At 37.0% G+C, this 12,264-nt stretch overlaps 1 protein-coding gene across 2 annotated transcripts in view; it reads left to right on the top strand.

Moving 5' to 3' along the window:
• The window catches only part of LOC139160337 (zinc finger protein 160-like), a 47,334-nt gene extending 44,506 nt beyond the window's left edge, over nucleotides 1-2,828 (top strand). For both annotated transcript variants that reach the window (XM_070738102.1, XM_070738101.1), the window contains one exon: nucleotides 761-2,828. In XM_070738102.1, the coding sequence (XP_070594203.1) occupies nucleotides 761-876 (116 nt within the window). In that variant the 3' untranslated portion in view covers nucleotides 877-2,828. The remainder of the gene's footprint in view (nucleotides 1-760) is intronic.
• The last annotated feature ends 9,436 nt before the right edge of the window (nucleotides 2,829-12,264 follow it).

Genomic DNA, 12,264 nt, shown 5'->3' with positions numbered 1-12,264 from the left:
GCACATTTAAAAAATATTATTAAATTTATGTTTGTTTCAGATTCTTCTTGGCTGTCAGGAAATTAGTGATTTTAGGCATCTCTATTGCTGAGCTGTTATTTTATGAAGATGTTGTCTTTATTGTGTTTTTATAAGTGATCTTCTTGCTCCCAATTACTTATTCTTCCCATTTGGTCATGGATTTTGGAGGAATATGAACAACAGACGTTTAATAGACACAGTTTCCTAAGCAGTAGAAGGAATTATTTTCCTGATGCCTTTTTTCAAAGTTTATTGGTGTTAGTTCGCTATCGCCAATATATAGATGAAAATTCAGCTGATTCACAGTAACTTTTCATAGTTTAAATTTTTATTATTTTCCCTAATCTTAATAGCTGTTTTTCCTGTCCTTTTCATTTCTTAATACATACACAATTTCTCAGTGGATTTTGCACTTCTCTTGTTATCACAACAATTTGGAAATTGCAAATTCATTGGATTTGAATGAATATTATAATTCAAAAGGAATTCAATTTCCATCAGAGTTTACAGAGTGAGATGGAATGTGATATTGAATTGCTCTATTAAATAACTGGGGTATTAAATTAAAAATCACAACTAAGAGAAATTGCACTTGGAATTTTTCATAACTTTCTTTCTCTTTCTTTCTTTCTTTCTTTCTTTCTTTCTTTCTTTCTTTCTTTCTTTCTTTCTTTCTTCCTTCCTTCCTTCCTTCCTTCCTTCCTTCTTTCTTTCTTTCTTTCTTTCTTTCTTTCCCTAGTTAAAGATGTTCAGGAGGATGAGAATGAAAGTGACTGCAGTGTGCTGACATTGCAAACTATCAAGCAAGAAGAGAGATCTTTGGAAACCAATGAAGACCAAAAGATAATAACATGAAATTATGCAAAGTTTATTTCAGTTCCTCTTGACCAAGCCCACAGAAATGAGAAGGGGAACTGCCTGTGAGATGTGAAAATGCCAGAAAATAATACTGGACAACAAAGATTTTGCATCCTATACACCTTTGGTGTAGCTTACAGATTTTTGGCTGCTAATCACAAAAATAGTCTGTAATGTATCATGTACTGCTTTATAGAAATCTGCTTTTTTATATACAATGCCATTGTATAACCTGCAGTATCTATCGGTTATATTGCATACATGAAAACCTTGAAAACATGGAAATTTGAAATTTCTGTTCAGTTGGAAGGGATCCGTTATAATAACCAAAAGGTTTTCAGGAAGCAAAGGTTTTGGGGAAAAAATGTCCAGTGTGACGAGGCTCATATGTACAGTGTAGAATCAATCACTAGGAATGCAGGAAGCATGGAATGGTTTTCAGTCAAAGATCTCCTTCCAGCTAGTCCTCAACTTACAACCACAATCAAAGCCAAAATTTGTGTTGCTGAGAAATTTGTTAACTGGATTTTGCCCATTTTATGACTTTCTTTCCACAGTTGTTAGGTGAATCACTGCAGCTCTTAAATTAGTAACACATTTGTTAAGTGAATCTGATTTCCCCACTGACTTTTCTTGTCTGAAGGTTGCAAAAGCTGATCACGTGACCTCAGGACACTGCAATTGTCATAAATGGGAGTTAGTTGTCAATCATCCAAATATAAATCATGTGATCATAAGTGTGAAAAATGGTCATGTCACTTTTTTCAGGGTTGTTGTAACTTCGAACAGTCACTAAACAAACTTTTGTAAGTTGGGGACTACCTGTATATGAGAGAGTCATTAAATTATTAAATACAGTAATATCTTGTATTACGAACCTAATTGGTTCCGAAAGGAGGTTCGTAAGGCGAAAAGTTCGTAACACGAAACAATGTTTCCCATAGGAAACAATGTAAAAGCGATTAATGCGTGCAAGGGGGGAAAATCGTAAAATGGTGCTCCACTGGGTGCCGCCGCCCGGCTGTCACCTTTTAAAACAGCCGGGGGGCTTCTCGGCGTTCTCCCGAACCCGAAGTTTTGCCGAACCTTTTGGGTTCGGGTTTGGGAGACCACCGAGAAGCGCCGCCTCCTGCCTGTCACCTTCTGAAACAGCCGGGGGGCTTCTCAGCATTCTCCCAAATGCCAAACCCGGAAGTTCGGTAAAAGTTCGGGTTTGGGTTCGGGTTCTGGAGGCTGCCGAGAAGCGCCCGACTGTTTCAGAAGGTTACAGCCGGACGGCGGCGCCCTGTGAAGTGCTGTTTTTGCGATCGGCAGTGGCATTTTTGGCCGATCTGGAGGCTGAAACGGAGGTGGGGAATCCCAAAAGGGAATTCCCTGGACGGAGCTTTGACGTCACGAAGACGTCCTTCCTGGTCGGCCAAAACGTGGTCTCCAGGAAGGACGCCCAGCGGAGTGCCATTTTGCGATCTACGGTGGGTTCGTAAGTCAAAAAAAGTTCTAGCCTGCTCTGCAGAGTGGAGAGTTGGTCCCTATAGGTTGTAAAAACAGAGTAGTAATTCAAATACTTAAAAAAGGGATTCTGCAAACCCACTAACATGCCCCATAATATTCCTAGACACAATTATATATAAGGTATTTTTTTAAAAAAAAGTTAGTATGCCAAAAAAACAGATATCACTTTGCCATGAAACGTCCATAAGGCCAATTTCTCTGTGATAGTTCCCTTAGCCCAGTTAATTCCCCCATCGAAATTTCTTGCAAAAACCTTTTGCCCCAGCTCAAGTGTTATTTCAGGGGATCAATGTGTTTTTTCTTGGTTCTCTGTATACATTGGATGTAACCTGTGTAATAGGAATCTCAACTTCCTCCCCATTAACAGTTCTGCTGGGCTCTTGTGAGTAATTACATTGGGGGTGATGTGTTGAGATAATAAAATAGTGTCTAAGCGTTCTTGAATTTCTCCAGGTTCAGACCTCTTCAAGGCCTCTTTTGCCACCCTTACCAGCCTCTCTGCCAATCCGTTAGCCCAAGGGGAATGAGGAGAAATTAGTGCGTGCCTCACCCCCAGTTGAGCTAGAAAGAGCTCCATCTGTCGTGAAGTGAATTGTGGCCCATTATCTGACACTAGCACATCTGGGCAGCCATGCATAGTGAAGAGCCGGTGTAACACTTTAATGGTGGCACACGAAGTGGTACTTCCCATGAGGATGACGTCCACCCATTTGGAATATGCATCTACTATTACTAAAAAGGACTGAGATTCTACTGGCTCAGCAAAGTCCACATGAATACCTGACCAGGGTCCCCTGGGAGGTTCCCACTCCACGGGCTTGGTTCTAGGGGGACTAGGCCTAGACTCCTGACAGGGGGAGCAAGTTGCCACCCACTGCTCGATGTTCCTATCTAATCCTGGCCACCATAGGTGCCCTCTAGCTAGGGCCTTCATCCATTTTTGAATACTTAACTCTACCTTAAATATAAGAATTAATTCAATATCTATTGTCAGATAATATATATAAGCTCTATATTGTATTTAATTGTTGATTGATTTCTTTTTTACATAACTTATTTAAGCAAAGACTAACTGACAATTCTTATTTATTATTGTTATATAATTGGGGGATAAAAACAATATCATTGTGACATCTCAGATACATAGCTGTTTTACAAAAGACTGATTAAGTATACTAAAAATATTCTTCTTTTGAAATATTATTAGATATAAACTATTTATCCAATTAATTTACATATGTACTAGACTGAAATATTGACAAATACTTTGTTTATACTACATTGACTGGATTGATTACAGAACTATAGAATATAACATATAGAACAACTACATTTGATGACCTAGTTTATGAATGTGCAATAAAAGACATCATCCAGAAAAGACACAATTCACTTTCTTTTCATATCCACACAAGTCTTGGTCACGTATCAATATGGCTTGGTCTAATTCCCACATTATAAATCTAACAATAGATATACAGATCTTACCTGGTTCTTGGGCAGACCACAACCCCATAGTTCTAACCCTTAAAAATTCGAATACCATAATACAGCAAAGATGGACTATGAACCAGTCCATCATAAATCAAAAACAATTCAAAAACTGTATAGAACATGAATTACCAATTTTCTTGAAGATCAATGGCAATGGAGATACATCCCCACAGATTGTCTGGGATACAGCGAAAGCCTACATTCGTGGAATATACATTTCTTATCTAGCAAACTTTAGAAAACAAAAAAAAAGTGAAACTTAACAACCTTAACACAAAACTTCAGATCGCAGAAATGACTCTTCAACGAAATCCGGAAGACATAACGACCTTAATGGAAACTAAATCTATAAGACACGAAATAAACCTAGCAACACAACAACAACTTACGGATAAAATTAAAACACTAAAACAGATAAATTTTGAATCAGCAAACAAATCGGGCCATTGGCTAGCTTTTAAATTGGCACAAAAAAGGCTGAAAAAACTATAGAATCACTTTACAACAATTTAGGCACATTAAAATCAAACACAAGAGAAAAGACATATAATAAGACAATTCTACCAGGAACTATATGAAACAGACACAATAGATAATTATGCAATTAGGGAATACTTACTTGAAAATGAAACCTTAACGATAACGGATGAAGAAAATACTAAACTAAATAAGAACATTACTCTAACAGAACTTAAATTTGCTATCAGCAAACAACATAACATTAAAACTCCTGGACCCGACGGTATTCCCACAGAATTTTATAAACACCATCAGGAACTGTTAGAACCTATCATGCTAGATATTTACAACGAAGTCCTTACACAAGGCAAACTCTCAAAACTTGGTCTGAAGCCTATATAACCATTATCCCGAAAGAAAATAAAGACAAAAAACACCTTGAATATTACAGACCTATTTCATTACTAAACACCAACTACAAAATATTCTCTACAATAATCGCAGAACGTTTCAAAAAGATTTTAAATAACAATTCATTCAGATCAAAATGGATTTTTACCAGCAAGAAATATTAGCTCAAATACAAGGACCATACTCAACACTCTTGAGTACTATGATAAAAATTCTGACAAATCAATGGCCCTTATATTCATAGATCTAAGAAAGGCTTTTGACTTCCTATACTGGGAATATTTTACAGCACAAATAGAACATATGAAATTTGGAGATAATTTTACTAGCTTAATTAAATCTATATACTCACATCAGTCTGCCAAAATACTTTTTAACAAATGCATTACTGAAAAAATAGCAATAATGAGAGGTGTCCGCCAGGGTTGTCCTCTAGCACCCCTAATTTTTATACTTGCAATAGAAACTCTATTAAAGAATATAAGAAATAACTCACAAATTCAAGGAACCAAAATAAAAAGGGAACATTTTAAACTACAAGCTTTTGCAGATGACATAGTATTCATAATTCAAGACCCACTGGAATCAGCTCACATCCTATTAGAAGAACTCCACAAATTCGGAGAAATAACTGGTTTTAAAATTAATGTAGACAAAACTAAATTTATAACTAAAAATATGACAAAACATCAAAATACTTTATTAGAACAAATTCTTAACCTAAAAATAGTCAAAAAAATTAAATACCTAGGTATCTGGATCTCATCAAATTGCAGTAACCTAAAAAAAGACAATTTTGATAAACTTACACAAGATGTACAAAAAGATTGAGAGAGATGGACAAAATTAAAACTATCACTGATGGGAAAGATTGCCGCAATCAAATCAAACATTCTTCCTAGATACCTATATCTATTTCAAGTAGCCCTAATTAAATTAAACAAATCATTTTTTGAATATTTACATAAGATAATACAAAAATTCATTTGGTCAAAAAAAGGCAAGAATAAAATTGAAAAATTTGCAAGATCATCGATCTAGAGGAGGCTTCCGCCTCCCTAACTCTATATTATCAAGCCGTCATCCTGGTGAAAATTAAAGACTGGATAACCCTCCAAAACACAAGATTACTTACTTTAGAGGGCTTTGATCTGCAATCCGGGTGGCACTCATTCTTAATGATGGAACTGAGTAAAATTCCAAACTATTTCAAACACCATTTCATAAGAAATGCTTTAATATCAACATGGTACCAGATAAAAAAACCCCACTATCTCGCAATCCCGAAATGGATATCTCCCAATGAATCCCTTACCTACCCAAACATTTTCTCTCCCTCGAAAATAATAACCTACACACAACTACTTGATCTTAATGACAATATACTTACAATACAACAACTAGATAAAAATGGAATAACCCTAGACTGGTTTACCTACATGCAGATAAACTCTAAATACAAACAACACAAAAACACTTTTAGTTTTCAAAATACTAATCCCCTCAACGCAATCTTATTCGGATCCAATTCAAAAATGATCTCTAAAATATATAGCTACTTACTAAGACAAGACACCATAGAGGATCAAGTAAAGGGCTGTATGACTGCATGGGTGCAAAATTTTGGATATATAATAAATCTCCCAGAATGGGAAAAAATATATACAATCAACTATAAAACAACGCTCGCGACATCATATAAAGAAATTCTACTTAAAATGATTTATAGGTGGCATCTCCCAAAGGCTAGACTATCAAAAATGTACCCTAATATATTTCTTCTTGTTGGAAATGTAAAAAATTACTAGGAAACTATTATCATTTATGGTGGACCTGTATATATGCTAAAAAATTCTGGTCAGATGTCAAAACAATCATAGACCAAGCCATATCGATAACAATCATACCTAAACCTGAACTATTCTTGCTCGGCATCTTTCGACAGAAAGTCACAAAAGAAGACAGATATCTTATTATTCAAATACTGGCAGCCGCTAGAATAACTTATGCCCAGCAATGGAAACAGGAAAATGTCCCTACCACTTTAAACATCGTCACAAAAATTATGGAATGTGCTGAACTATCTAAAATGACGATGGAGTTACAAAATAAAAACGATTCAGAGTTCTACAGGGCCTGGGAAAAGTGGTATCGATGGTTGTCTAACAATAACAATAACAAAAAATGAAGCAATTGCATTTGGAAAATGGAATTATAGCTCCATCTCACACCAGGATACCAAACAACAACAACAACAACAACAACAACCAAAACTTAATACCGTTCACATACAATTTAACATACTAAATAGACTTTATTTTCATAGACTGTCTGAATTTAATCCTTTTGATATTGTTCTATAATCAAGAACTTTTTCCTTTTTAACATATACACCCACCATACACCATAAATCATTAAGTCGTCAAGTAAACAATGCCTGCTACCTTGCAGGACTTTCTCTCTTCTTAATCCCCCCACCCACAAATCCCACTTTACTTTTCCACATATCTTCTATCATCTACCTTATTTTATAATATAATAAAACTAACTAACCTACCTTTAAACTCACATGGGTAATCGATATGAATGTGTATAACTCAAACCCTGATTAGAAGCATTATCTTACTATGTACAGTTTAATATTTTATACTAATATGTATCAAGCAATATGTAATAAATCCTTTTTTTTACTTATGTCATACGGATATGTGTATTTCTTTTCTTCTCTCCTTTTTCTTTCAATAAATTAACTATTTTTAAAAAATAAATAAATAAATAAATAAAGGTGGGATACAGATAAATAAATCAACAATGGGAAAGTTTCAGCCAAGATTCAGAAGGGAAAAAAAACCACTTCAGAAAAAAGATGGAATGAATAAGATACCATGCAAACATAAATTAAAACCGGAAAGTTCAGTGTGGGTGCTTTTATCAGACGACCGTATACTGCAAGATTCTTCATTTGAGAAAGATGTAAAGATTTATAATCCCATGGGTTCACCCTTAAAAGTACAGTATATACACCCCACCCCTGGGAAAGTTGCCAAATTCTTCACAGTTGATAGTTAAAAAATCCTATTTCTGCAGGTAAAAGGAGAAAGGGTTCAGCAGATATTCGAGGTAAGGGAGGGATGTTGTTTACCTAGAAAGTCACTTAGCTTGTACTACTCTCTAGTATTTTTACTGATACTTCTGTGACATGATGCTAATATGCTTTCTGATGTCTACTTTGAATCTCCATTTTTGTTGCCAGAACAGGAGTGGAGACAAGGGCCCAGAGAGTTTTGTTAACAAGGGCATTAATAACACTATATCAATAGCACTTAGATTTATATACCACTTCACAGTGCTTTACAGCCCTCTCTATGTGGTTTACAGAGTCAGCATATTTCCCCCAACAATCTGGGTCCTCATTTTACTGACCTGGGGTATTCTTCGGAATTGTCTCCAACTACATTCAAAAGAATCAGCGTTCTTTCTATCCTGTTTCTTCAAAGCCCAGCTTTCACTTGCTTACCCTTACTAGCATAAGGTCCCATAAGGTTTCATTTCATGGCAGGCTCGACATCATAACTCTAATCAATTGATCTTGCTCTTCAGTGGCTCATCTCATACTAACCTCTAATCAAAATATTACTATCTCTGAAGACATTCCAGTTAACTGGTTGGGTTGGTGCTCGTCAAATAAATCACTATTATCTACACTTAGGGTGGAGATTGTTTCTCACTGCTGTATCCTTAGATCTTTCTTTTGATTGTCTTCACTTTGAGGTAGTAGAAGATTGACACTCAATTCATTGAAGGCCCATGTACTTTTAAGACATGGCAGATGTTCAGTGAAATGAAACTTGATATGATTTAGACTTGGAGGCTGTCCAGACAAGGATTGGATTGAAGGATGCAATAGTTTTTGGCTCTTATGATTACATCACAGAATCTTGGTGGAAGACACAGGAATATGAGGCCGAGCAGGCTCCGGAACACTTCAATTTCCAAAGAGTTCTAAGAGTGGGAGGGAGAATTTACTCCTCCGCTTATCCCAACTGGGTTTTTAAAGACACCTCAACCCGGCTCCAAAATGCAGATATCAACAACTGCAGGAGAAATAAAAAGTGAGAGACGAGTCCTCGTGATATTTTCTTTCTCAGGTAAGACTCTGAAAATATTTTCAATTCGTTTCTGAGCATGTTTGTGTCACGGGAGCTACAGTGGAGAGAATTTTATTTCATTTATTAAATTTGTACATCTCACTGTTGCAGCCGGTCCAGGTGGTTTACAGAATAATAAAAAGTTTTTAAAAAGTAATGGAAAACACTTAAAATTAGGAAGATTAAATTTGCCTCTCTCCCTCCTCGTTGACGGGTTGTAATCCTTCCTTTACAAATGGTACAATGGAAACGTTAGAAACTAATCTATGGTCTGCTTAGAAACATAGAAACATAGAAGACTGACGGCAGAAAAAGACCTCATGGTCCATCTAGTCTGCCCTTATACTATTTCCTGTGTTTTATCTTAGGATGGATATATGTTTATCCCAGGCATGTTTAAATTCAGTTACTGTGGATTTACCAAGCACGTCTGCTGGAAGTTTGTTCCAAGGATCTACTACTCTTTCAGTGAAATAATATTTCCTCACGTTGCTTTTGATCTTTCCCCCAACTAACTTCAGATTGTGTCCCCTTGTTCTTGTGTTCACTTTCCTATTAAAAACACTTCCCTCCTGAACCTTATTTAACCCTTTAACATATTTAAATGTTTCGATCATGTCCCCCCTTTTCCTTCTGTCCTCCAGACTATACAGATTGAGTTCATTAAGTCTTTCCTGATACGTTTTATGCTTAAGACCTTCCATCATTCTTGTAGCCCGTCTTTGGACCCGTTCAATTTTGTCAATATCTTTTTGTAGGTGAGGTTTCCAGAACTGAACACAGTATTCCAAATGTGGTTTCACCAGCGCTCTATATAAGGGGATCACAATCTCCCTCTTCCTGCTTGTTATACCTCTAGCTATGCAGCCAAGCATCCTACTTGCTTTTCCTACTGCCCGACCACACTGCTCACCCATTTTGAGACTGTCAGAAATCACTACCCCTAAATCCTTCTCTTCTGAAGTTTTTGCTAACACAGAACTGCCAATGCAATACTCAGATTGAGGATTCCTTTTCCCCAAGTGCATTATTTTACATTTGGAAACATTAAACTGCAGTTTCCATTGCTTTGACCATTTATCTAGTAAAGCTAAATCATTTACCATATTACAGACCCCTCCAGGAATATCAACCCTATTGCACACTTTAGAGTCATCGGCAAATAGGCAAACCTTCCCTACCAAACCGTCCCCTATGTCACTCACAAACATATTAAAAAGAACAGGACCCAGAACAGACCCTTGTGGCACACCGCTTGTAACCTGTCTCTGCTCAGAATACTCGCCATTAACAATAACTCTCTGATGTCTATGCTTCAGCCAGCTTGAAATGCTTCAGGGGTGAAATGCTACCGCTTCAGCCCAATTCAAGCTTGGCAGTAGTGACACCCGCCAATGGTTTGGAGAACCAGTAGTGACGGCAGTGCGAGGCTCTGCCCACCCACCTGAACATCGCCATTTTCTTTTTTTATCCCTCTGCACATGTGCAGAAGGTGAAAACACACGCTTCCGAACCGGTAGGGAAGATAAGTAGATTTCACCGCTGTTCTACTTTCTTACTAGCTGGGGCATGGTTAAAGTGGTGATCTTGGAGATATTTGGATCCAAAGCTTTCTCCAATCTGCTTCATAACATCTGAACTTCCCTTTTTCTTCTCCCGACTCCAGAAATAAACCCAAGAGAAGGAACCATAGTGTTGATGTTTCCACCAAGCTAAGGCACAGAGAACTACTAGGAGTCTTCAACTTACAACCATAATTAAGCCCCAAATTTCCGTTGCTAAGCAAGAAACATAGAAACATAGAAGACTGACGGCAGAAAAAGACCTCATGGTCCATCTAGTCTGCCCTTATACTATTTTCTGTATTTTATCTTAGGATGGATATATGTTTATCCCAGGCATGTTTAAATTCAGTTACTGTGGATTTACCAACCACGTCTGCTGGAAGTTTGTTCCAAGGATCTACTACTCTTTCAGTAAAATAATATTTTATTTATTTATTTATTTATTGGATTTATATGCCGCCCCTCTCCGAAAACTCGGAGCGGCATATAAATCCAATTCTCACGTTGCTTCTAATCTTTCCCCCAACTAACTTCAGATTGTGCCCCCTTGTTCTTGTGTTCACTTTCCTATTAAAAACACTTCCCTGCTGGACTTTATTTAACCCTTTAACATATTTAAATGTTTCCATCATGTCCCCCCTTTCCCTTCTGTCCTCCAGACTATACAGATTGAGTTCATTAAGTCTTTCCTCACTAAGACAGTTGTTAAGTGAGTTTTGCCCATTTTACAACCTTTCTTTCCACAGTTGTTAAGTAAATCAGTACAGCTGTTCAGTTAATAAGTTGTTAAGTGAATCTGGCTTCCCCATTGAGTTTGCTTGTCAGATGATCACAAAAGGTGTATCACGTGACCCTAAGACCCTGCAACCGTCAGAAATACATGACATTTGTAAATATTGGAATTTTGATCACGTGACCCATGGGAATGCTGCAACAGTCATAAGTGTAAAAAATGGTCATAAGCAATGAAGGGCTACCAAAATTTTTACTACCACACTGCGGGTGTGGCTTATACAGGACACCCTGCATTTTCTTTCAACATCTTTCAGTGCAAATTGGTTACTCTGGGGTGGAGCTCCATTTTTGCTACCCCATTTACGCCCCCCCCCCCCGGTCCGGGCAGCAGCCCACCCCTGGTCATAAGTCACTTTTTTCAGGATCATTTTAACTTCAAATGGTCACTAAGTGAATGGTTATAAGCCGAGGACAACTTATACTGAATTTCTAACTCTAATTTTAGAGGACTTGCAAATTTAGAAGATAGTATCTAATTCGGTGTGTGGTGACCTGATCCTTCCCAAGGATCAAAAGGGTGCAGCTTAAATACTGTTTGTTCTGTTTTTAGTGGGTGTAAAGGATTAACTAATGACTGATAAAATTTAAGGAATATAACCTCTTCAAAAATAAAACTTACATTTCCTTGAAAAGAGAAAGGTCATGGATCTATATAGTACACTCTTGTAAATTCTCCTGATAAAGTGAGTGTATGGTGTCCAATAAGGCTTATTCCCAGGAAAGTAAGTGCAAGATCATAGCCTTCAAAGCATATGTTATATCATACGCAATTATGAAATAAATAGTTGTTTCCGAAAGGCTTTCTTCAAGCAGGCTGAGTTACAACATCAGCAGACAGTGATGCAATGAAAGTACTTTATATTTTCCTGGGAGTTGTCCAAAACTGTGGGACTGAATATTATTGCCACCTGTTCATGGTTCCAACCTATGTAGAGTGGCTAATTTCCCTCTCTATTTAAAAAAAAAATGAGATAGTGCTCAAAGAAAAATGCCTTTTCTGG

Source organism: Erythrolamprus reginae, chromosome 2 (assembly GCF_031021105.1).
Source record: "Erythrolamprus reginae isolate rEryReg1 chromosome 2, rEryReg1.hap1, whole genome shotgun sequence".
In the NCBI taxonomy this organism is placed as follows: Eukaryota; Metazoa; Chordata; class Lepidosauria; order Squamata; family Dipsadidae; genus Erythrolamprus; species Erythrolamprus reginae.
Note: the sequence above shows the minus strand (reverse complement) of the source record. Positions and strands in the feature narration are given on the sequence as shown.